Source organism: Paroedura picta, chromosome 4 (assembly GCF_049243985.1).
Source record: "Paroedura picta isolate Pp20150507F chromosome 4, Ppicta_v3.0, whole genome shotgun sequence".
NCBI classification, from domain to species: domain Eukaryota; kingdom Metazoa; phylum Chordata; class Lepidosauria; order Squamata; family Gekkonidae; genus Paroedura; species Paroedura picta.
Window position 1 is genome coordinate 63,669,918 of NC_135372.1, and position 26,887 is coordinate 63,696,804.

General features: G+C 42.8%; 2 protein-coding genes across 9 annotated transcripts in view; one reads left to right on the forward strand and one right to left on the reverse strand.

Annotated features, from left to right (window-relative positions):
• The window catches only part of PRKACB (protein kinase cAMP-activated catalytic subunit beta), an 81,306-nt gene extending 58,857 nt beyond the window's left edge, over positions 1-22,449 (reverse strand). Inside the window, exon 1 of one of the 2 annotated variants that reach the window (XM_077333175.1) lies at positions 22,231-22,449. In XM_077333175.1, coding sequence (XP_077189290.1) covers positions 22,231-22,276 — 46 coding nt within the window. In that variant the 5' untranslated portion in view covers positions 22,277-22,449. Of the gene's footprint in view, positions 1-21,853; positions 21,874-22,230 lie in introns of those variants that run through there. The other variant, XM_077333178.1, reaches the window with a different exon arrangement.
• A 564-nt stretch (positions 22,450-23,013) lies between these two features.
• The window catches only part of TTLL7 (tubulin tyrosine ligase like 7), a 104,375-nt gene continuing 100,501 nt past the window's right edge, over positions 23,014-26,887 (forward strand). For 4 of the 7 annotated variants that reach the window (XM_077333168.1, XM_077333170.1, XM_077333169.1 and 1 more), the window contains exon 1: positions 23,014-25,389. The gene's annotated coding sequence lies outside the window, so the exon portion shown is untranslated. The remainder of the gene's footprint in view (positions 25,390-26,887) is intronic. The other 3 variants (XM_077333163.1, XM_077333167.1, XM_077333164.1) reach the window with 3 other exon arrangements.

Sequence of the window (26,887 nt, forward strand, 5' to 3'; positions counted from 1 at the left end):
AAAACAGCTGGACTGGTAGTTACTGGGTATATCAGTGCTTTCTGTTTGCTTATTTGAGGAGACAAATATCAAATTGTTTGTGTTATCAGACTTGTGATGGTAAAGCCATAAATATTTCTAGCATTAGAAATGTGTAAACTGCAGGTTTTAAGTATGAGACCAACCAAGTTGTCTCTGTTAATGATTCTAGGAGATATCAGTATCTTCTTGAGCCATCTGTTGAAACACCAATGGCTGGATGACTCGGCAATCTCGTATTGTTCTAACTATTGTAAATATAGAACTACCAGTACCAGAGTTACAATACTTACCTTCAAAAGGCATGTTTTCCCCTGAAGCTCAGTCTTTACAAATAGCTTGTTTCTCTTTCCAGACACTTGCAGCAAATATTGAGCAGTTATTGTTTGCAATACATGTTCCCATTTGGTGTGTAAAGTCATGGTCCCTGATCAAGTTGGCACAAATGTATTACTGGTGTGTAAGTTTTGGGGGAGCCCATCATGAATTGGGTTTATATATAAACAAGTTACCCCTTACACAGTTAATTAAGCAATTAGTAAAGAGATAGCCACTTAATCTAAAAATAGTTGATTGCCCTTGTAAAATTTAAAATGTATTTATTTATTTATTCATATTTATATGAGCCTTCGGGGAGGGCGGTATACAAATCTAAATAAATAAAAATAAAATAAAAATATACTGCCGCTGCCCGAAGCCTTGTAACTAGTGTACTTACTATAAATATGAGTTTATTCAAAATACATGAAAGGTAATACAAATCATTTTCATTTAACTAAACTCTAAGTTGGGAGTCTTATCACAGCATAGAAACTGAACAAAGATTTATATTCTAGACCATTAGCTAAATCATAACCTTTTTGGAGGCACTCTGACCCAAAATACAAGGGGAGGGGAGCTCTGGTGATATGCAGAAGACTTTTCCATGCTCTTTTTTTTGGTCATCCATCTGTCCTCTCCTCAATAGGTATGCTCTCTTATCAGTCCCCTGCTGTTTTCACTGTCCTTTTCCTCCTTTTAATGTGGAAGGAAATAACTTTCTGCATAATATACAGCTAAATTATTTAACCTACCTAACCAATACTAGAGCCTCTTGTGGCGCAGAGTGGTAAGGCAGCAGAAGTGCAGTCTGAATCTTTGCCCATGAGGCTGGGAGTTCAATCCCAGCAGCCGGCTCAGGGTTGACTCAGCCTTCCATCCTTCTGAGGTCGGTAAAATGAGTACCCAACTTGCTGGGGGGTAAATGGTAATGACTGGGAAGGCACTGGCAAACCACCCCGTATTGAGTTTGCCACGAAAACGTTAGAGGGCGTCACCCCAAGGGTCAGACATGACCCGGTGCTTGCACAGGGGATACCTTTACCTTTAACCAATACTACCTGCACACTTTGCACCTTGGTGCCCTACAAGCTTTTTATTAATTTTTTAGTGTTTCATAACATATCCTACTAACAGCTCCACTGCAAAGTCTACTTTCTAACTACAACCCTTTCCTCATTTCTTCCACAACTCTGGCAAAACTAGTAAGCAATATCAAATGAGCTATTTCAGGCATATACCTTTCCAGAGACTTCATTACAAACCACGTACATTTCTTTTTAAAAGTATGTGATGGGATAACGAAACTGTCCTAAGAACCAATAAAACCTTTCATTGGAATGTGACACCTCAACCGTACTGTATTAGTGTGTACAGGCAGATCATGGAGATGACAGAAGATAAAGATAAAAATACTGAACGCTCACATGATTCTGCATCTAACAACGTAGCTTTCTAGGACAACAACTCTGTGCTGGAAAAGTCAGAGTCTGAAAAGGCTACAAGATTACCGGCAAACCAAGCAAAATTTACACATTAATTCATCACAGTATGAAGCTGTGTTTTCTACAAACAGAAAGCAAAATTAACTCTTATAACAACTACAACTGGAGTAGTTTTCTACTGCTAAGTGCAGAGGTGTAATACAGCCCTATATACCTTTTTTGGCAGTGGGGCTTGCTTCTGAATAATCATGGCAGGTTTCAGGTACAGCGGTAGTATAAACCATCATCATACCCTTAAATGCATTTAAGCTCCCTGAACCAGCAGTTACCGTATTTGCCGGCGTATAAGACGACTGGGCGTATAAGACGACCCCCCAACATTTCCACTCAAAATACAGTACTATGGGCCACTATGGGCAACTATGTCTATCCCAACTGAAGTGCACCCAGCGTATAAGACGACCCCCCCCCCCCACTGGGAGGCATGTTTTTCAAGGGGAAAAAGTAGTCTTATACCCCAGCAAATACTGTAATTGAAATTCCACTTGAATTCTGTCCATTGCTCTAGGAGACTGTGTTATTGCATGTTTTTATGCTGTTTGGAAGAAGCTCATATTTAAAAGAATTATGATGACAGATCTGAATGAGTATGCTAGAATATGGTACACACAGTGTCTGCGCTGTATGTAATTGTTATACTCAAATTTGATATCTGTGAAACTTCCTGAAGAAGAGTTCAAGTGCCCACCCACACAAATTCTAGTTGAGGCTAACACTTTAAATAGCTACTTACTATATAACGGTGCACAATAAATAGAAACAAATCAGTTGAGAGGCATTGTAAACATTCAGGCAATTCAAAGGAGAAACAGAAAAAATCCTCCAGGGAAAAGTAGTTAAAGTCACGTGGATAAAGTGAAGATCTCTAAATATCAACTAAAAGTAGGTGTTAGTATTCTTAAGTGTTCATCCCTATAGCTTAACATACAAAAGAAGTACAGTGCTGCATAACACGCAGTTCCATTGCAGGTGCAACAAACTGAACTTTTAAAAGTTTAGAAGTGCTGTGTAAACAGATGAGGAACTTTGAAGGCTTAATTCTTCACAGAACCAGAGAGCCTTGAGTGACAGGATATTCCAGAGATCTGATTGGTTAGCATCAACTGAGCAGAGGAAGACTTCTGAACTGGATACTGAGGAGAATTCAGTCTGATTTCAGCCCTAGCTGAGAGGAGTTGAGGAACGACACATTTAGAATTCAGCCCTGACTGAGAACAATTTAACACAGACAGCAGAACTGAGAGAAAATTGGCAAGGAAGTTTGGGAAGTAGATGAAGACTCCTATTTCAGCCAAATAAAGAGAATAGATCTTCTAGTGACAGGAGAATTTCCCTACCCAGCTAAGCAGGGAGCTAGCTCTGAAGAATTCAGATAACCCTGCTCTGGTGTGGTTAGAAACTGCCTGCAGAAACCTTAGGAGTCAGTTAAAAGATGAGGACTGATTTTTCAAGAGAAGGGGGTTTGGGTACGAGAAAGAGTGTACCGGTCTTCTGGAAACTAAAGGAGTCAGAGAATACTAAAGAGACAGGGATGCCTGCCTCCAGGTCGGACATTGAGATCCTCCGGAATTACAGTTCACCTCCGGAGAAAATAGATGCTTTGGAGGATGAACCCCATGACATTGTGCCCCACTGAGGTTCCTGTCCTCCCCAGGCTCTATCTCCAAATCTCCAGGACTTATCCAACCTGGAGATGGCAACCCTACCCCCCATCTCCTGCTAGTGGGAGGAGGAGGGTTGGCAACCTATAGTGTGCTGGAGTGTTTGGAAAACACTGGAGCAAAAGCCTCTCAGCAAATTTTTAAAAAGAAATATTTGAATATCTTAAGAAACTTTCATTAATTTAAAACATAACAACAAAAGTCTGTGCATGACCTGATTTTACCTCAAGAGCAATCTATATTGAAATTTTACCCCTGTTTCCACCTGACCTTTCCCCTCTATATTGAATTTTGTTAATTTGGAATATAATTTGGAATATAAAAATATAAGTACCATTTACATAAGTCATATAAGTTAAAGGGAGATCTCATTCCTTCTCTCAGGTTCCTAGGATGAGCAAATAGCCAAAATATTATACTGTGACAGGGTAGGATTCTTCAGGAAAGAAGAAAACTGGTAACTGGGGCAGCTCAGTAACAATATGGAAAGACAAAAGAGGGAAAATCTTGCCCCTGAGGAAGGGAAGTAGACAGGACTGAGTGACATAGCAAGTAACAGAAGTATTAGGTGTAACCATCTGCATGAACTGTTACTTTGGGATACTCAAAGTCAAGACACACTTCAGGTACTGAGAGCACCATATGTTTCTCTTTACTGTAACTCCTTTCAGTAGTATGAGAGCAAGAAGAATGAACATGTTTTGAGGTACACAAATAATAATTTCATGAGCACATTTTAAAGACTAACATATCCCGATTGTCTTGATGGTCATATTGGATATGTTGTGTCCTCTCATTGTGTACTGCTTCAGTTTGATTTCTGCAGTTATCCTGCCTTTCAAGTCATTAATTTATGGCAGCTTACAATGATTTCTTTAGACAGTGCAATGGGAGCATTTTTAGGTGCTTCCACTGAAAACCTCAAAACAAAGATGTCTAGGATTAGGCTTTAAGACGCCTCAGAACATAAATAAACCTGTTGGTACATGCCATTTTATGGATAGCGGCCAGGGTATAGAGTAGAATCATAGAATCATAGAGTTGGAAGGGGCCATACAGGCCATCTAGTCCAACCCCCTGCTCAACGCAGGATCAGCCCTAAGCATCCTAAAGCATCCAAGAAAAGTGTGTATCCTACCTTTGCTTGAAGACTGCCAGTACAGCTGTTAACATATACAAACTACTATACATCTGGCAAGAGCCAAGCACCAGCATTTACCCATGGTTATATGCATAGAAAAATATGTAATCCAGGCAGTATTATGCAAGTTAACACTATAAATAAATATGTGTATTAAAGCACAACATCCCCCTGCACACCCACACAATTTGAAGTCACTGTATGTACAGAATTGTTACTATTGTACAATTAGTACACACTAAGTTATTACAGCCCCCTTCAAGGATCGCTGCCTTGTTGTGGCAAGGGGGCTTGCGTAGTTCAGTGAAGCTATGAGCTATACCGTGCAGGGCCACCCAAGACGGACAGGTCATAGCTGAGAGCTCTGACAAAAGGTGATCCACTGGAGAAGGAAATGGCAAACCACTCCAGTATCTTTGCCATGAAAACTCTATGGACAGTTCCAATAGGCATAACGATATGACGCTGGAAGATGAGCCCCTCAGGTCGGAAGGTGTCCAATATGCTACTGGGGATGACCAGACGGCTAGTACGAGTAGCGCCAGAATGAATGAAGCGACTGGGCCAAAGCCGAAAGGACGCTCAGTTGTGGAAGTAACTGGTGGCGAAAACACAGTCCGATGCTGTAAAGATTTTTATTCCATAGGAACCTGGAACGTCAGATCCATGAATCAAGGTAAGCTGGACGTGGTCAAACAAGAAATGACAAGACTGAACATCGACATTTTAGGAATCAGTGAACTAAAATGGACAGGAATGGGTGAATTCAATTCAGATGACCATCAGGTATACTACTGTGGACAAGAATCTCGCAGAAGAAATGGAGTAGCCTTCATAATCAGTAAGAGAGTAGGAAAAGCAGTCTTGGGATACAATCCCCAAAATGACAGAATGATCTCAGTTCGAATCCAAGGCAAACCATTCAACATCACAGTGATCCAGGTCTATGCCCCAACCACTGCTGCTGAAGAGGATGAAGTTGATCAGTTCTATGAAGCCCTACAACACCTTCTAGAAGCAACGCCAAAAAATGATGTGCTTATCATCATGGGGGATTGGAATGCTAAAGTAGGAAGCCAAAAGATAACCGGGATAACAGGCAGGTTTGGCCTTGGAGTACAAAATGAAGCAGGACACAGGCTGGTAGAATTTTGTCAAGAGAATACAATGGTCATAGCAAACACTCTTTTCCAACAACCCAAGAGACGACTCTACACATGGACATCACCAGACGGTCAACACAGAAATCAGATTGACTATGTGCTCTGCAGCCAAAGATGGAAAAGTTCTATCCAGTCAATAAAAACAAGACCAGGAGCTGATTGTGGTTCAGATCATGAGCTTCTTGTTGCAAAATTTAGGCTTAAATTGAAGAAAGTAGGGAAAAGCACTAGGCCTCTCAGGTATGAACTAAATCATATCCCCGACGAATACACAGTAGAGGTGACAAATAGATTTAAGGAATTAGATCTGATAGACAGAGTGCCTGAAGAACTATGGACGGAGGTTCGCAACATTGTACAAGAGGTAGCAACTAAAACCATCCCAAAGAAAAAGAAATGCAAGAAATCAAAATGGCTGTCTGAGGAAGCTTTACAAATAGCTAAGGAGAGAAGGGAAGTGAAAGGCAAGGGAGAAAGAGAAAGATACACCCAACTGAATGCAGAATTCCAGAGAAAAGCTAGAAGAGATAAGAATGCCTTCTTAAATGAACAGTGCAAACAAATAGAAGAAAACAATAGAATGGGGAGGACCAGAGATCTTTTCAAGAAAATTGGAGATATGAAGAGAACATTTCATGCAAAGTTGGGTATGATAAGAGACCAAAATGGTAGGGACCTCACAGAAGCAGAAGAGATTAAACAAAGGTGGCAAAATTATACAGAACAACTATACAAGAGCGAGCTTAACATCCCTGATGACCACAGTGGGGTAGTTACTGACCTGGAGCCAGACATCCTGGAATGTGAAGTCAAATGGGCCTTAGGAAGTCTGACCAACAATAAAGCTAGTGGTGGTGACAGCATTCCAGTTGAACTATTCAAAATCTTAAAGGACGATGCAGTAAAAGTGCTACACTCAATATGCCAGCAAATTTGGAAAACTCAACAATGGCCACAGGATTGGAAAAGGTCAGTTTACATTCCAATCCCAAAGAAGGACAATGCCAAAGAATGTTCAAACTACCGCACCATTGCACTAATTTCTCATGCTAGCAAAGTTATGCTCAAAATCATACAAGCTAGGCTCCAGCAATATGTGGACCGAGAACTTCCAGAAGTACAGGCAGGATTTAGAAGAGGCAGAGGAACTAGAGATCAAATTGCCAACATACGCTGGATCATCGAGAAAGCTAGGGAGTACCAGAAGAACGTCTACTTCTGCTTCATTGACTATGCTAAAGCCTTTGATTGTGTGGAGCACAACAAATTGTGGCAAGTTCTTAAAGAGATGGGAATACCAGAGCATCTTATTGGTCTCTTGAGAAATTTATATGCAGGTCAAGAAGCAACAGTGAGAACTGAACATGGAATCACTGACTGGTTCAAAATTGAGAAAGGAGTTCGGCAAGGCTGTATACTGTCACCTTGCCTATTTAACTTGTATGCAGAGCACATCATGAGAAATGCGGGATTAGAGGAGTCACAAATTGGGATCAAGATTGCAGGGAGAAATATCAACAACCTCAGATATGCAGATGATACCACTCTAATGGCAGAAAGTGAAGAGGAACTAAAGAGCCTGTTGATGCGGGTGAAGGAGGAGAGTGCAAAAGTTGGCTTGAAACTCAACATCAAGAAAACAAAGATCATGGCATCCGGCCCTCTCAATTCCTGGCAAATAGATGAGGAAGAAATGGAGATAGTGACAGATTTTATTTTCCTGGGCTCCAAGATCACTGCAGATGGGGACTGCAGCAAAGAAATTAAAAGACGCTTGCTCCTGGGGAGGAAAGCTATGGCAAATCTAGACAGCATCCTAAAAAGCAGAGACATCACCCTGCCAACAAAAGTGCGTTTAGTCAAGGCTATGGTATTCCCAGTTGCAATGTATGGCTGCGAGAGTTGGACCATAAGGAAGGCCGAGCGTCAAAGAATTGAGGCTTTTGAACTCTGGTGCTGGAGAAGACTCTTGCGAGTCCCTTGGACTGCAAGGCGAACAAACCGGTCAGTCCTAGAGGAGATCACGCCTGACTGCTCTTTAGAAGGCCAGATCCTGAAGATGAAACTCAAATACTTTGGCCACCTCATGAGAAGGAAGGACTCCCTGGAGAAGAGCCTAATGCTGGGAGCGATCAAGGGCAAAAGAAGAAGGGGACGACAGAGAATGAGGTGGCTGGATGGAGTCACTGAAGCAGTAGGTGCAAACTTAAATGGACTCCGGGGAATGGTAGAGGACAGGAAGGCCTGGAGGATCATTGTCTATGGGGTCGCGATGGGTCGGACACGACTTCGCACATAACAACAACAAAGTTATTACAAGGTATCTTCCTTGTTACATTCCAAAAAGTGAAAGCAAAAACAGCAAGCAAATTTGCTTTATTGTTTATCTCAAAGATATGGAACTTGTTTGCATGTGCACACAGATATAATTGCTTTAAAAGTTGTGTCTGGTATGTTGGTGAAATATTATGAATTGATTGGGGGTTATTTGACTGTGGTGTACTCTAAGTATTCTAAGAATAATTTTGTGTAAGTAACAGTATACAGTTTGAATTTTGTTATGGTGTCATTTGTCAGTAAGTTCAAGAGTGTGGGCTACTGGCCTCTTAACCCTACCACTGGTAAATGACAAATCTAGAAAACCTTCTCCTCCTGGCCACCTGCTATAAATTGATTTAGCTGCCTGTTAAAAACTGGGTTTTATTTAATAATGGCTGTTACTTTGCTTGCTGTATAAATTAAATTGCCTTTTCTTGACTAGAAACCAAAAGGAACAACTTCCAACAAATTTTAATGTAAATATTGCCTAACCTTGGCTGCATTCTTTAACAGAAACAAATCATAGTTTGCCCTTTCTCCCCAGATGCCAAACTATGGCTTGATATTGTGTGTGTTTTGCTTCCAGATCACTTAATCTGGCAGCTAAATAAACCACAGTTTGGTTCAGACCAGGTTTTTCTCAAGTGTGAATCAATTGTAATAGTTCATTTCACTTTAATTTTTTTTATTTAAAAAAAACTTCAGACAGTTAATGCTGGAGAAGTATTGGACTGGTCAATTGACAGTCTTCTTAGACTAAAGCAGTGATAACCTCTTTAAATATACGTTTATTGTGTGGCTCATGGATTTAAAACAGAACTTTATATAGAACAAAAACTCTTGAGGTTTGTGCTGCCCCATTTCTGTTCACTTTGCTATCCCATGGTTTTAATATATGGTGTCCCTGTGTTATCTGAGTTAGAAGGGACACATGTAGCCACTCAAGGGTGATCTGGAATAAAATGACTAAATTACAGTGCTTTCAAGGACAGTGCACTGTGTGCTTGCGCCCTCACTTTCCTATTCTATTCTCTGCACCCCTATACTTTGCTTATTCTTTTCCAGTATTAAAATCGCCTATTTTTTCTTGCATCTAATATACGTACCCCAATTATTTTCATTTAGCTGAACTGTTCTGTCTGTTGTCTTATTTTAAACTAGGGGCAAATACAATAATACAACGGGCGCTAGAGCTTGGCAGTGGGAAGAGGAAGGGGAGGGGTTGTCCAGTCTGTAAGGGCATGGGGTTGTCATGTGTGTTGTGTGGGAGGTTGTGGTGGCATGGTGGCAAATGAGGGTATGAGTGTGGAGATATGGGTGTCAAGAACCTGTGGTGTGGAATGTTTGTTGATTGTGGGAGAGGACTGACCTTTGGGAATTGTGGCATAGTGGTTACAGATGAGCTTTCCAGAGCCATGTCCTCAGATATGTGAAGGGAAAATCAGAGTGGAGACTCTTCTTAGGGGAAGATTACATGGCAACCAATTCCCCCCAGTTCTGTGTCATTTCCCTTCTTGTGTGAATTAGGCCACATTCACCGAAATGCCACTCTGCCCTAATACACATAGGGTAGTCACAGTACACAGGTGTCCACCCTGTTCCTTCTGTCTCCCATATTTTCACTGTTGGTAAAATGTTATGTGCCCACATGCTTCTTGCATGGTTGGTCCTTAGAAGAACGGATTTTTGTACCCTACTGCTTACTACCCAAAGGAGTCTCAAAGCGATTTACAAACACCTTTTCCATTCGTTTCCACACAATAGTCAACCTGTGAGGTATGTGGGGCTGTGAGAGATCTGAGAGAACTGAGAATGGGCCGCAGTGACCCAGCAGGCCTCAGGTGTCTCAAAGCATTTTCCAATCGTCTTCCCCTTCTCTCCCCATAGCAGACTCCCCATGAGGGAGGTGGGGTAGCAAGCCTCACAGGGAAGCTGGCAACCCTAAGAGGAAGACTGTCTGTGCACAGCAGTCTTGACCTTAGTAAAGTTTTTTATACTGTTTTTTTATTTGCCAGGCCAAGGTTATTTGCCAGTTACTATTTCAGTTACTATGTGTCTCCAGACATTTACTTGTTCTCTATTTACAGTTTCAGGCTGTAAATATTTATTTAGATCTTCCTGCACTTTCCAGACTCACAGGACTGATGCTGGTCTGCCTGTCTGTGCCCCAGAATACAAACAGTTGCTGGTAAGGGCTGTCCATAACCCATAGGCCAGGAGGGACACTCCTGCACCACTCCCTACCAACTGCAGGCAAAAATGGCTCATTTGAAGGCTGGACTCTGAGGCATTGTATGATTTTTAAGTCCCACCTCCAGGAATATTTCCAACCCAGGGGTAGCCAACCTACAGGTGTGGCCTGGAGAGCTCCTGGAATTACAGCTCACTTGCAGAGTATAAAGATCAGCTCCTCAGGCAGAAAGGGCTACTTTGGACAGGGTTGTGGTAGAGAAGAAACATTTAAGGCTTCCCACACAGGTTGTTGTTGAATTGAAAGACTTGAGGCCTACTGCACAGGGTTGTTGTGCAGATGAAACAGGAGAGAAAAGAGCCAGTTTCCTCTGCAGAATAATGCTGTGCAGTGGCCTCAAATCTGCAGAGAGTTGCAAAGAAGAAAGACACATGGCTTGGCTGTTTCTAACCCCCGACCAGAGCAGTATTGGGAGATGCTATATTGTATTTTGTTTAACATTTTAACATAAAAATATTTGCTTCCATTTATGCAGTGCAGTCCTCCGTTATATGAACAGAAAGCACCTAGAATCAGTGTACCCACCAATTCATGCAAGTTAAATGAATATTTGGGATTCAGATCATTAAATAATTTGTGATAAAAATAAAGCATGGCACTTACTGGGACAGACAAAAGTTTTTTTTAATGATGAAAAATTAAGTGTGATGACAGCATATTCTATTTTATCCTTTCATATTTTCCATTATCTATAACAGGGGTAGTCAAACTGCGGCCCTCCAGATGCCCATGGACTACAATTCCCAGGAGCCCCTGCCAGCATTTGCTGGCAGGGGCTCCTGGGAATTGTAGTTCATGGACATCTGGAGGGCCGCAGTTTGACTACCCCTGATCTATAAGATAGTGAAGATAATTCCGATCTTCAAAAAAGGGAGGAAGGATGACCCGGGAAACTACAGACCAGTGAGTCTGACCTCTGTTGTGGGGAAGATAATGGAGCAGATATTAAAGGGAGCGATCTGCAAACATCTGGAGGACAATTTGGTGATCCAAGGAAGTCAGCATGGATTTGTCTCCAACAGGTCCTGCCAGACCAACCTGGTTTCCTTTTTTGACCAAGTAACAGGTTTGCAGGATCGGGGAAATTCGGTTGATGTCATTTACTTGGATTTTAGTAAAGCTTTTGACAAGGTTCCCCATGATGTTCTGATGGATAAGTTGAAGGACTGCAATCTGGATTTTCAGATAGTTAGGTGGATAGGGAATTGGTTAGAGAACCGCACTCAAAGAGTTGTTGTCAATGGTGTTTCATCAGACTGGAGAGAGGTAAGTAGCGGGGTACCTCAGGGCTCGGTGCTCGGCCCGGTACTTTTTAACATATTTATTAATGATCTAGATGAGGGGGTAGAGGGACTACTCATCAAGTTTGCAGATGACACCAAATTGGGAGGACTGGCAAATACTCCAGAAGATAGAGACAGAGTTCAACGAGATCTGAACACAATGGAAAAATGGGCAAATGAGAACAAGATGCAATTTAATAAAGATGTGTAAAGTTCTGCATCTGGGTCAGAAAAATGAAAAGCATGCCTACTGGATGGGGGATACGCTTCTAGGTAGCACTGGGTGTGAACGAGACCTTGGGGTACTTGTGGACTGTAAACTAAACATGAGCAGGCAGTGTGATGCAGCGGTAAAAAAGGCAAATGCCATTTTGGGCTGTATCAACCGGGGCATCACATCAAAATCACAAGATGTCATAGTCCCATTGTATACGGCACTGGTCAGACCACACCTGGAGTACTGTGTGCAGTTCTGGAGGCCTCACTTCAAGAAGGACATCGATAAAATTGAAAGGGTACAGAGGAGAGCGACGAAGATGATCTGGGGCCAAGGGACCAAGCCCTATGAAGATAGGTTGAGGGACTTGGGAATGTTCAGCCTGGAGAAAAGGAGGTTGAGAGGGGACATGATAGCCCTCTTTAAGTATTTGAAAGGTTGTCACTTGGAGGAGGGCAGGATGTTGTTTCTGCTGGCTGCAGAGGAGAGGACACGCAGTAATGGGTTTAAACTTCAAGTACAACGCTATAGGCTAGATATCAGGAAAAAGTTTTTCACAGTCAGAGTAGTTCAGCAGTGGAATAGGCTGCCTAAGGAGGTGGTGAGCTCCCCCTCACTGGAAGTCTTCAAGCAAAGGTTGGATACACACTTTTCTTGGATGCTTTAGGATGCTTAGGGCTAGTCCTGCGTTGAGCAGGGGGTTGGACTAGATGGCCTGTATAGCCCCTTCCAACTCTATGATTCTATGATTCTATAATCTGCAGATAGTATAACAACAAGAACAACATGCCAACAACTGATAACCAGCAATAGATTAGCAGAGATGCTTCCTCTGCATAGCCCTGGACCTCCTTGATGGTTTGTCATTCAAATACTAACCCTGGATGACCCTGCTTAGTTTCCAAGCTTTGACAAAATCACACTACTATGGGCTCTTCAGGCTGCTAAAGGGTTGGTAGGCATAGTGTAAGTTGGAAGAAAATAGGTGAAAAGTAAATGGATTAGACCCTAAGAATCCAGAGCAGTGTTTCACTCCTGAACCAGTGTTCTTTCCTTGCTCCTGCTGTTTCCATCGAAAATTAGAGGTAAAAGTTAGAAAACCTTTAGGAATGGCTATGGTTGTGGTACCAGTGGATGCAGCTAGGAAGGGAATGATGGGCACATGCCTCCCCCCTCCTTCCCCAACAGAAGTGCTTTCTGCTTCTGGAAGCAGTACTTTGGCTCCAACCTACCCACTTCTTAAATGTTTAATGTTAAAAAGTATGTTCCCTGCTATGTCACCCCCCTGCTTACTTCCCTCCCTTCTTTCCCTTTTGTGACTGCACTGCCCTAGTTATCTGTTTTCTTTATTCCTGAAGAATTCACGCTGCCCCACCCTGTCACAGTGTAATATTTTGGCTGTTTGCTCAGCCCAGGAACCTGAAGAAATGTGACTGAGTCTCTTTAGCATGCAGGTCTCAAGTCTTTCTGCTCTGCTGATACTAAGCAATCAGATCGCTTGGAGCAGCCTGTCACTCAAGAGTCTCTGATTCTATTTAGAATTAATCCCTTACAGTCCTTTACTTTGTTTGTATAGCAATTCTAAGCTTTCAAAAAGTGAAGTCTGTCACACTTGCCCCCACCAGAAGTAGTACTTCAAGAACAATGCTGAAACCAGGCCTGGTAAAGTCTCAGGAGCCTGCATACTTAATATTTACAGCTGCAGAATCTATTTCCCCCCAAACCAATATTTGTGCTTCAAAGATTTAACAATAATGGGCTTTAATTCTAGTAAATAAAATAAAATAATTGTTATTAGCCTGATTATTCAATGCCGTGAAAGAAGAAAAAAAAGTAAAAATCTGCTTTTAATGCTTTTCTACTTGCACCTCTGTCAAAAACTTTTATTCACTGCTGTGATCAGTTCAGGGCTTATTTACAACCATAGGTCAAAAATAATTTATATAAACTCCTGCTGTCAGGAAATTATAACTAGCATTGCGTTGTGGTTTGAGTGGCAGACTAGGATAGCCTTTCTTAGCTTTTTTACTACTGAGAAACCCCTGAAACATTTTTCAGGTTTCAGTAAACCCCAGAAGTGGTGCGATCCGGTAGAATATGGTTGGGAAGCATAGCTGTGCACACACCCTCCTTGGGCCCCCTCCCTTTCCACCTTCTCTAGGCCCATCACTGGGCCTTTTGGGAGGGGGAGGTAGGTTGACATGATCATATATGGTTATATTACCTGATAAATGTTCAACACATTTAAAATATATATTAAAATTAATTAGCTTCCACCCTTTTGCAAAACCTTTCCAGGATTGTAAAGAAATCCCAGGGTTTCATGAAACCCTGGTTGAGAAATACCTGGACTAGGATTCTTGGATAATTAGGTTCAAATTCCCATTAAGGGAAGGAGAGAAGCTCACTGGGTAACCTTTCTGTCACTCTCAGCTGACTTTACCTCACAATGTTGTTGCTGTGAGGAAAAAATGGAGGGGGGGAGAAAGGTAATTTATGCAATTTTAAATCCCCATCAGGGGAAAAAAGTGGAGGGGAGAAGCAGGAGTAAAGAGGAATGGAATTTTAAGAAATAGAACTACACCAACTTTATTGTAACTAGGAATAAAAATTGGTAGACTTTTTTTTCAGCCTTCAGGCTTTCTATTTTTATATTTTCTACTTATTGCTACTACAAAATATAATCCCATTCTTTTCTCAAAGTCTTTTTTAAAATTAATACAGACAAAAATTCTATGTCATAAAAAAGTGTTATCACCACTCAAAATGTAACTTCTAATACAGTTGTAAAATAACCAGTTACAAAGTGCTGTAGAATGGCTATAAAAAATAACCTGTCAAGGGGTTAACTTTCAAATATGTCCAAGAGGCTATCAGGATTTCACTGAAGCTGAAGATGTACAGCTCTTCAAGGTTACAGCTTCCAGTATTTAAAGTGCACTAATGCAATATTAATGTTACATTATGCCTTTTCATGCCATGAACATCTGACTACTCCAAACACAATAGGACAAAGCCTTCTGACACATAGTGCACCTCTGATTATGGCTGGGGAAGAACAGTGGACAAGTGCTGTCAGAAGTCAAAGCAGCAGGCTCCAAGGTGACAGATTCACATTTAATTTGTTTTCTCCTTTAGGTTGGTGGCCATAGCTCCAAACAGCTCTTGCCCAATCTCCATTGCCTACAATAATGATGAGGGGCTGTGCTAGCTTTGGGAAACTTTGCCCCATCCTCACTGTTGGGGTGCAGAAGAGCTTTCTGAAATCCCTCAGGTTATAATCAACAGTCAAGAGTACCATCAGCCAAACTAAGAGACAATAAGAGATGCAGGTTTGTGTTCACAAACAATAGTAGCTACCATGATGAATTGAAAATCTGGTATTGACCATTTGTCAAGCCCTGACAAACATAACAAATTGTCCTCTGGCACTCCTTCACTGCTTTTATTGTGATTCAAATGACTTCCATTTTACAGTGACATAGTTTGCCATTCTATTAAGCCAGCAAGGAAATATTTCTACTTCCCTACCAAACTCAGTTTACAAACAAGTTTCAAACCACAGTTTGCAATCCTGATTTGCTCCATGGTAGAAGTAACTAAATGGATAACGCATGGTGGGAGAAAAGATAGGGCTTGATTTCCATAATTTATTTATTTCATACCCCACTTCTCTCCCCAATGACGGCCAAAGTGGCTTACAGTGTTCTCCCTTTCCCCATTTTATCCTCACAACCATCCTGTGAGGAAGGCTAGGATGAGTGTACATAACTGACAAAGTCACCCGACAAGTGATGTATACTGCCCTGAGCTGGCTTGCTGGGAGGGTGGTACAGAAATCTAATAAATAAAGAAGGGTTTTATTTATTGAAGCTGGGTTTTCTGACACTCTAACCACTACACTTCATGGGCTGTAATGCCACGCTAGACAGCCAGTGTTGGTGTAGTGATTAAGAGCAGCAGATTTTAATCTAGAGAGCTAGCTTTTCATTCCCCACTCCTCCACATGCAGCCATCCAGGTGACCTTGGGCTGTTCTTACTGAGCAGTTGTGGGAGGAGAGGAAGGGATAGGTGTTTATAAACCACTTTGGAACCCCTTTGGGTAGTGAAAAGCAAGGTATAAGAAACCAGCTCTTCCTCTTCTCGTTTTTAGGAGAACCCGCATACTAAGCAGCACTGCTCAACTTATCTCAGAAGACATCACAGCCCAGCAGAAGAAGGAGAGTAAAATGTTCTGCTGCTGAGGGATAGTGGAGGACAATCTCATGGCTCAGGAATGATCGGAAAAAAGGACAGCTGCTTACTAAGTAAGAGCATGGAGGACTTGGAAGGCAAATAAACAGTTTATAGTGGATACAGACAGAAGAAAACGAGAAGTCTTTCCATCGGTACTTCAAACTCCCTTTTCTCTCTAAAAATAAGCCCACACTAATAAGCTGCCTTCTCATGTATACTTTAGCTATTTTCCAAACAGATCAGGGGTAGGACGAATAAAACTGTAACAAGTATAAACTTGGCAAAATCCTGACTCTGTTCTGAAATCTAGGATTATCTGACCACCATTTTTGTTAAATCTGTCTTATTTACACACACACACCATTCCAACAGCCTTGTACAGCGGAGTAAAGTTTTTAAAAGCAAACCAACTGTCTGTACCTACAGTACACATAGCTGTACGTGTGTAACATTTCCCTTCTCCCTAAATACCAGTAAGTAGCCAGAGGGCTCTTTTGACAGCTTTAAACATACTAACAGCCATCATGTAACACTGATGTTAAGTCTCTTTTCCCTTGCCCTCCCTGCAGAACTTCTATTTAGTTACCTCTACTAATGACAACAAGAAAAATGAGTTCAGAATATTGCTGGCTATGTTTCCTAGAGTAGCTGTTTTCAACAGCACTATAGGCAAGCTAACCTCACATTATCCCTACACAGAAAGGTAAAAACATTCAGAGTATTTTAGTATAGAAAAAAAGACAAGGTGATATGTGAAATTGTATAAAAATATGTCAGATCATGGATGAAGAAGTGGATAACTCCCCCCCTCCCTAATATAAGATCTGAGATCACCCAATGACACTGACAGGCAGCAGTTTCAGAACAAAAGAACTTCATCATCCAACACATAATTAACTCATGGAATTCACCGCCACAGGTTGCAGTGTTGTCTACTAGCAGAGATGGCTTTATGGAACTTGAGAAATGCTCAGGTCTGTCAACACTCTGACCATCAGGTGCCTTTGGGTCTGTTGGCTTTGTGTACAGTTCATGAGTTGGCCTTTGTGAATGACATGCATCCCTTCCTGGTCTCCAGACAGTGATCACTTATTCTAATTCCCATATTTAAAAACACCTTTCTCAGTGTCATGTAACTTACATGTGTTGTGTAACTGATGACACTCCCAATTCCTCCTGAAGATACCTCATTTCTAAACTATTTAAGGATGAGAAGTTCAACTTTTGTTCAGTGACAGAAGAAAATTCAAGTCCAGTAGCACCTTTAAACCCAACACAGTTTTATTCATGGTATATAAGCTTTCACGCGCTTCATGTTTGAAGCTGAATTTTGTATCTGAAGTAGTGTCCAGGCACACAAAAGCTATGACTTGATAAAATTTTGTTGATCTTTAAAGGTGCTGCTGGACTCTGCGCCTGCATGCAGGAGCTGGTAGCGTACCACCACCAGTGCCTCCCCTTACCCCCTGTGCTGCGGCACTGGCTGCTTTGGCCTGGAACGGCCGCTTCGGATGCCAAAACACACAACCCTAATCCCAATACAGTGTTTCCCGTCCAGATGGATGATATTAGCATAAGAAAACTCTCAAAACTGGGTGACAACTCTCAAAACAAGGACAAAACAAGATTAAATGATCTGTGTACCTGGAGAAGGATACCCATGCAGGCACAGCCTTTGGAAAGCAGGGATTTTATTAAACCTGCCTTTTGTTAAGTCAGATGGAAAGATATACATATAGATTAACTGAAGTTTCACAAAACTGTGCTAAGCATAACAATTCAGAACATATTCAAAACCTTTCTGCCTAATATATATGGTGTAAGCTTAGAATAAAAGTCATAAATTCTTTTCCGTGAGTTCCTCAGTGACCTTATGTCAATCTCTGCAACCTATAATCAAAAATCACTGTCACATAGCAGGAGTGGCTTCTGTTCCAAAACAAGAAACTAATACACAGAAGTCTTCAGACTTCATGAAAACCTCATGCATGATGCAGTTCTCCATTCTCTCCAAAGAACTTCAGCTCTCCCATTCCTGCTCCCCATTCCTGACTTGGCAAGGAAAGTTCTCAGGAAACCTCTTCCTAGGCATGTATCACATGCTAGCACAGGTACCACTGCATTTTTGTATCCCCAACTCCCAACCCCTATGAGATAAGAGATATCACACAAGTACTACCTAGGAGTATTACTGGTTTTGAATCACACATGTGCGGCATATGGCTTCTGAGCCATGTTATTGAAGAAGAATTGTTAGTATACCCCAGTTTTCTCTACCCTATAGAGTTTCAAAGCAACTTACAGTTGCCTTGCCTTCCTCTCTTATTATTTGTGTGCAGGCGCACAGCAATCAACATCTTTAAAAGGAGGTTTAAAAGCTTCCCTCATGACTCCAGTTTTCAGGTTTGTTCCTAGTGCCGTCATTTAACAGGTCATTCACCTGAAGCTAAGGAATAACTTTAATTCACCTTGTAAAGTAGGTTGGGCTGAAAAAGTTCTGAGAGAACTGTGACAGGTCCAAGGTCACCCAATAAGGGTTCATGAAGAGTGAGGAATCAAGCCCAGTTCGCCATATCAGAGGCCACGGCTCTTAACCACTACACAATGCTGGCTCTCTACGGCAACATAACAAAATTTAGGACCCAGGTAATGACAACCGGCGTTTCAACTGCCAGCATACAGCAGTTAGCAAATACAATTATTAAATATCCTGAAAAGTTTACCTGACCTGGATAGTCCAGGCAAGCCTGATTCTATCCGATTCTGGAAGCTAAGCGGAGTCGGCCCTAGCGAGCATTTGGAAGTATGACTTCTAAGGAATACCAGGCTCATGGCAAATATTTCTTGCCTGGCAACCATCTTACAATCTCCTGGCTATCATATACACATACCATATTATCTGTACACGCTTGGGGAGTGGTATAAATAATTGATTAAGGCCCTTAAGTTAAGGGGGGCGGGCTGTCCGGGATACAGAACCCCAAGGGGCCAATCGGAAGGTGAGCAGTGCACGCCTACCGATTGACCCCTTGGCCCCTCTGTTGTCAATCCGGGGCCAAGAGGCCAATTGGGAGGCACGTAGCGCATGCCTTCCAATTGGCCTCTTGGCCCCAGACTGACAAGAGAGGGGCCAATTGGAAAGCGCTCCGCAGGGCCTGGGAAGTGGGGCAGATCCACGGGGGGAAGAAAGGAGGGGGGCGGGGAACGCTTCCCTGCGCCCCCTGAGCACACTCGTGCCCTTCCTGGCCCGCTGGCTGTGCTTAGTGCGGGGGGGGGGGGCCTTCAAAGCCCGTCCTTAGGGACGGGCTTGGAATCTAGTAAATAAATAATTATGAAAAATTACACATTCCCTTGTGCACTGAACATCCTAAACCATGTGTAATTGTGGGTTACAGTTGGGGGTGGGGGACATAATGAAGCATATTGGCTGTAACCCTGAGAAATAAGTAGACACAGGTAAGCAACATGTTTGGAAATATCATAATCCTATTATTTGTGTGCAGGGGCACAGCAAGCAACATATTTAAAAGGAAGTTTAAAAGTTCCCCTCAGATTTCAGGTTTGTTCCTAGTGCTGTCCTAGTCATTTAACTGGTCACTCATCTGAAGCTAAGGAATATCTTTAATTCCTGGTAGCCAGCCCATTTTCCATGCCCTAAACTGGAAAGGAGCTATGTTTGAGGGCCTGGACAAAAAAAGAGTGTTTCCCAATGCTCTTAACATAAGTTAAGGAGGATCTTTGCTTCAATTGACTGGCTTGCTGCATAACAGCACACTTGATGCACCAATTGAGAAGGTAACTTTAGATTGTTTAGTGTTTGTAACAAATGTGAAATAATGGTTATGTGATGATGGTAACGAGGTGATATGATGGGAAAAAGAGATTATAATAGAGGATTGAAACCAGAAGGTATTCAAGCTCAGGCACACATAGATTATGTAAACTAGATCACTACAAGAAATATGGATACTGCACTAATGGCCATAACTAATATTTGTTCAAACCAGATCACCGTGATAAGACAGTTTCTAAACAAATGCTATAATTCTCTGCCGCCAACTTTTTGTTGTCCATCTCTGCATGTCACTTCTGCTCTGAATAACACACAATGGATGCTATCTTGGTCAGTACAACCTCAAAACATTGAAATCACAGTGAAAAATCTATGCCCTGTAAAGTAAGAATAATTGAAGTTAGCATTTACATACATGCCTCTATGAATTTAATTTCTTGGGGATTACTGCCAGCCTTCGTTACTATGATAAGCCAAAGGATTTATTTAACCAGATAATAAATACAGTTACTTCATAACAACAAAGCCTATATTTTTCTGCATACTTTACAATGTTTGTGGTTAAATGCAATACGTACTAATTAAAGTGCTAAATTAACAGTGCCAAAACTGATGTTGAATACAAACATCACAATTCGTATCTAGTGTTACCAAAAAAAGTGAAAATTAATTACTTTTCAACACAGACCAAATCTTACAGTCTACTCTGCTTCTTTTATTTAATATATTTATTTATTCAATTTATAGTCCACCTTACTCCAAAGTTCGAGGCGGGTTACAAAAAATTCATCATACCCCCAGTATAAAACCCCTCCCCTAAAACCACCACCCTAATAAAACCTCAAGACAAGAGCAATTCCCTTCTCCCCTCTACAGACAACCACCAGGGGGTCCGCTTGATAATCTAGCATAGCCTGAGGGGTCTTCTTAAGTCTAAAATCTGAATTTGAAAGAACAGAGATATAAACACTACATCAGACTACAGGTGAAAGAATGTGTATACCTGCAAACAGCAGCAATTTGCCTGCTATTCTAGTTTTCGATTTACATTTTTTAACATAAAGTTCAAAACTGGAGCCCACCATTTGCACATCACTCTACAGCCTCTTGAATGTATAAAACCTGGTCAAAGTTAAAGACACTACCGTTGGCTGTGGGTAAAAAGAATACAAGTTTTTGGGAATACTGCAGTGTTGCTTCTAGCCTAAAATGAAAGAAACCATTCAATGCAAGAAGAGTATACAGGCAAACTGAAAAGGCACTAAAGCTGGAGAAAAACATGTTTTATCTCCCAAAAGTTATTTCCAATAACTATACATATATATTATGGCTACTTTTAAGTGTGCTGGTATGGTGTAATAAAGAAAAACTTGTCAAAAATTATATCAACTATTAGTTATCTTTAGAGTGCCCACACAAAAACTGGAGATGACTAATTTGCTAGTATTACACTATCTGTCATGAGATAAGAGCCAACTCTTTATACTTTCTTTACACAGAAAGATAAAAGACTTAATATGCACTTTCCAATCATGCTAGGAGACTTTTTTTAAATAACAAAAACTGGAATTTAAGGGTCCCCACAAGACCAGCGAATTTACAGCACAGGAAAGATTAGGGAAATATTTTGCGGCACTCTGGGAGAAGGAAACACATATAAACCATATAAATCACCGGCCAGGATTTGCATCATTATGCATCCCTCTTTGCCTTGACACCAAGGTTAGTAAACACGGCTCCTCACAAGGGCTGTAAACTGACACTAAGGGGGAACCCAGCCCCTCCTCCCAGTGGGACAGCCTAACCGGGGGGGGGGGGGAGGAAGAGACACCCGAGTAAAGAAAGGTCCCGAGCGTTACCCCAGGCGAACCGCGGGACACCACCGCGCCTTCACCGCCGCCTCTGCAGCTGCCCGGAGGCTGGCGGGAGACTAGTGAACCCGCTTACTTCTCAAGGCCAGCGCAGGAGAGGGATGCGCTAGCTCCCCCGCGCTCAGCAGGCCCGCAAAGCTGGCAGGGGACAACGGCGCGGGGCCGGCCACAGCCCCCGGCTACCAGGCCTGCACCGGCCGGCCGGCCGCCCAGCCAGCCGAGGGAGGGAGGGAGGGAGGGAGGGAGGGAGGACTCCTCTATCAATGCCGCAGCCCGCTCGGCTAGGCCGCAGGGCCTGCCATTGGCCATCCCGGTGCACCTCGCGGAGGACGAGGGGGAGGGGGAAGGGGGGGTAAGGCCGTCACCCTCCCCCCCCTCCCCCCCCCCCCCAGTCCCGCCGCTTCCCGAGCGCGGGGCTGCCGCCGGCGCCGTGGCATCGCTGCTGGCACTCACCGCTCTCGATCTCGTTGCCCTTCTTGGCGGTGGCTGCGTTCCCCATGGCCGGGCCGGGGCGGGCGGGGGGAGGTCGGGTCGCTCCGTCCGTCCAGCAGGGAAGAGCGGGAATCCCGAGTGCGCGTCCAGCTGGACTCGGCGGCGCGGCGGGCCGGCGGCTTCCCTTCCCTTCCCTCTCCGCCCCTCCCCTCCGCCCTGGCTTTTCTCCCGCGCCTCTGGCGCTCGCTTTCCCCGCTCTCGGGCGGCCTCGGCGGCGGCGGTGGAGGAGGAGAGCTTGCAAGCCTGCTTGGTTCCCCCTCCTTCCCCGCTTCACACACGGCGGAAATGACGGCTGCGGAGGCACCTCCTTCTTAGTCCTCTCTTTGCCGGTTCTTCGCTCACAACCTCCCGGCCTGGCCGTCGGGCGCCGCGGGAGAGCGGACCATGGTCTCCGTGATTTCAGATGGCGCGGGCGCTTTCCTTTTGGCCCAGAAGACGGCCCCTGCAGGGGAACAAGCCCCAGGGCGCTGCAGACGCGCGAGACCAGGCGCCCCGCCGCGCGGAGTTAACCCGTCCCCAATAGTCGCCTATCTGCCGCTTGGGTCAGCGCTCAGGCCGGCTGAGGTCCCGATGCTGAGCACGTTTACTGGAGAGTTAGCCTGCATTAAAGTCACGGAGACACGTTAAAAAAAACCCTGGAATCTTTCGTGCTCTTGGCAAAGAGCGAATCCCCCTGCCTGCAGATGGATTGTCTTTGGAGAAAACATCGATAAAGTCGCTTGGAATCCCTTGCTGAGGAGCGTCCCATCGAATTCAGATGGGGATTACCTCGGAGTAAATATGGACATTGAGCTGCGTAGCTTCAATCCGACGCACCAGTGCAGCCTAGGGTTGCCAGCTTTGGGTTGGGAAATACCTGGAGACTCTTGGGTGGAGCTGGGAGTGGGCGGGCTTCGGGGTGGCGCAGGTCCTCAGTGGAGTATAATGCTATAGAGTTCCCCCTCCAACGTGGCCATTTTGGCCGGGGGCACTGATCTCTTTCACCTGCAGATGAGCTATAATTCCAGGGAATCCCCCAAATTCCACCTGGAGACTGGCATCCCTGCGGCCTGATGATATGCTTGAGACAAGGCTTACTGACTTGAGTAACATCTGGGCTTATCTGCCTATCAGTTTTTCCTGCTGTTCCTCTGTGAAGCTCCTGGTAACTACATGGTTCCCCTCTCCTTCATTTTATTCTTACAACAGCTCTGTAAGGTAGGTTAGACAAAGATCGAAACTGACCTAAGCACTGCTAGTGAACTTCATGGCAGAGTGGGGATTCCAGCCTGGCTCTCCTGGAGCCTACTAATCACACATTCTGAAATAGGTATATGCTTGCATCCCTACTCAGTGGGACTTTAAAATAAATATGCTCACTGAAAGATGCATATGCAGACTGTTGATGCATAAAGTTCCTGCCAAAATATCAGGGCTTGAATTGGGGCGACCTGGAACCTGATTTGAAAAGCACACACCCTTGAAGGAATGGTACTGATGATGTCATCAAAGAGCAGCTTTGAACATATGCAAAGTACATTTTCCTGGCTGTTGAACAACCATAGTTTTTTCCTCCTCTTTATTGGGCAAAAGAGTATAATTCAACGTCTCACAGTAGGGCTCTAAATATGTTTCTCTAGACGTCAGTTAGTTTAATAGGAGCTGCTATTTTTTGTTTAGGATAGCAAATCCAAACAAGATCTTTGAAGTTTACTGTAACTGTAGGGTTAAAACAAGGAAGATCTTTTGAGAACATGTATAGATGCAGCAGGAGTTCCATTTCGCGTTCATGACTGTGAGTACTGAACAACTCTGAGAACATTCATTTTCCAGTTCAATTAATATGGGAAAAAAGGAGATACTCTTGTGTATGAAGAAATATTAAAATGAATAATTTGTCCTTTAATGCACCTTGAGAAAGCAGACAACATCCGTCAAAATGCCATTTTTCTGCTTTTTGATTGGGAATACAAAAGCTTAGTTACAGTGCACAAAGAGCAAGAGAGGGGGGTTGATTCATATTGTCACCCTGAAAGCTGAACTAAAAGACAATTTGGGGGAGTTGTTCCCTGACTTTGACAGACTTATGTATTTGTTTTCCTAGGCTTAAAATTCCAGTAGTAAATAGTTTCTATATATTCAACAATTCTTACACAGCTCTTAATCTCTGTGCTGGAAATTACTGCTTTTGGTAAATATCTGAAAAATACTGGGGATTGTAAAAAGGATGGGACAATTTGGTGATTCAAGTTTACTTTTACCTTTTTTAAAAACTAGAAAATATATAATAAGATGAACATGATCTTAAACTGTACTTAAATCAATTAAGTACAACATAAATTGTACAAATCAATTAAGTACAAACATAAATTGTTGTGCCTTTTGCTGTATAAATATATCTAATTCTCAATGTGGCTAAGTCTGTCGATATATAAATCTGGAGACTTGAACATACAAGACAGATCTTTCTACAAACCTGAATAATGTCCCAGTTTTACAGATATATCTTCAGCCAACGCACACAGTGGAGGAGTGAAGAGCACCCCCAAATACTTAAAGCAACATCTGTACCTTTAAAAAACAAATGTCCTCAGTTGTTGATAGGCCATCCCAACAGTATTGTCAGCCATTCAATATGTTAGTAAAAGGCAAGAGGAGGCATGGGGCCCTTTTCCAGGACCATTTTGGCCTTTAGGGGAGGACTCAGTGGGGTGAAACCAAGCAGCAACCACCAAGCATCTTGATACCATGAAACTGTCCATTCCTTATCCAGGACTGGCCGCTTCCTACTGTCCAACAGCAGCCATTCCATAAAAGCCAAAGTGGTGCAGTGGTTAGGGATTCAGAGTAGGAACTGAGAGACCTAGGTGTGACTGCTGTGGAAGTTCCATGGATGACCTTAGTATAGTCTAAGGATTCTCAACAAGTTTACTGCAGGAGCCCCTGAGGAGTGCCACAGAGTTGGGGAATGATTTTTTATTCTTTTAAAAACATTTTGAATTAAGATTTCCCCACTCCCTTCCAAAGTGGTTAATGATGAGCCTGGAGAGGATCGGAAGGGGAGGGACCCCAGCCATTCAAACCATTGCCGGCCAAGGCTCTTTTCAGTTGACCTGTGTTGGGGATGGATCAACAAGCAAGGTGAGTGTCTCTCTTTTAACTCGGGGAGGGTGGGGTCACAGGGGCTGGTCACTAGGCTGTGGAAGGCCCCTAGGACTATCTGGAGCTTTGGTTGGGCCTAGTGAGCCAGACTTGTGGCGAGCTCTGGAGCTTGGATTCAACAGAAAATCACACACAAAAATGAAAGTAACCTAATTTAATCAACATTTTATCGTATTAGTGATGCTATGCACACTAAACAAGTGAAAGCTTGTATAGAGTTAAAAAAAAGTTTAGAGTTCACCAGGATTTGTATATGGCTTGCTTTCTGTACTATGCAGGATCTTGACTGTGGCTCCAGTTTTTAGATATATCTAGGCTCCACCTGGAAGTTGGCAACCCTAGTAATGTAGATCCAGTTGTGTCTGGGTGATGTTACTGATAGGGGACCAAACAGGGAGGCATGCCTGGCTGATATCAGTTCTGATGTGCCTTGTGAAAATATTTTCAGGCATGCATCCACAGTCTAAAGGTTGAAACAGGGTGATCTAATCAAACACTCAGCCCAAACTATCATTTTGTGTGAATAAAGTGGAGGAGATGATAATGATAAAGCTGCTTTTGAGTTCACACTGTAGAGAAAGGTGAGGTATAGGTGCAAAATTTCCAGACATTTTGATGACACAATAAAAAAAAATCCTGGAAAAAAATGAACAGTTTGGGGAAATTCAAATACATGCAATACTCGCTATCCCATCAAGATTAATTTTATAGCTTTAACAAGATAAAATATATAATTTATGGTTATTACATAAAATTGCAGTATTGGACATATTGATGTCTTCTGTTAGGCTGTCAGCATTCTAAAAATATTTCACAGTATTTTGAGTACTCACCCAAATTTCCTTTTTTTAAACTGGGAAAATTGATAAACAAAAGGTCTTCAGAAAAATATGAAGAAAATAAGTAATAAATTCAGTCAAAGATGAGGGCCAGTTAAGAGAGAGGATGGTGGGAGAGAACAAAGCAGGGAAAGTATATGGGGACTGCCAGGAAGAGGGAACAAGAAAATAGCATGGAGAATGGGATAATAGGAGAAACTGAGGTATGCTGTGCAAGGCAACTGGGCCTGGCCTGGTTGCCAGCACCATGCAAATAGGTAGTAGCTTTCACAGTGAGAATGGACCTGGAGGAGGGATATTGCAGAAGGTTTGGGAGGAAGGTTGGCTGATGGGTGGGGAGGAGAAAGGTAAGCAGGACAAAGGAAGAGGGTATGGGGGCTTTCAAGGAGTGGAAATAGTGGGGATGGGGAAACTGAGACACCTCCTTGTGGGTCCCCTGTTTGTAATTTGCAAGATTCAAACAGTTACTATGGAATAGTTACTGTTGTTGGGGAAATAGTTACACTTGCTAGAGAAAAAAAAAACCTTGTTGGTATTTTCTTAATTTTGAGCATTTATGTTTAGGACAACTATGGAGGAAAATTTCCATTTGAAAACGGGACATATCTAGAAACTGTTCTAGTTGGATCCTATACAAG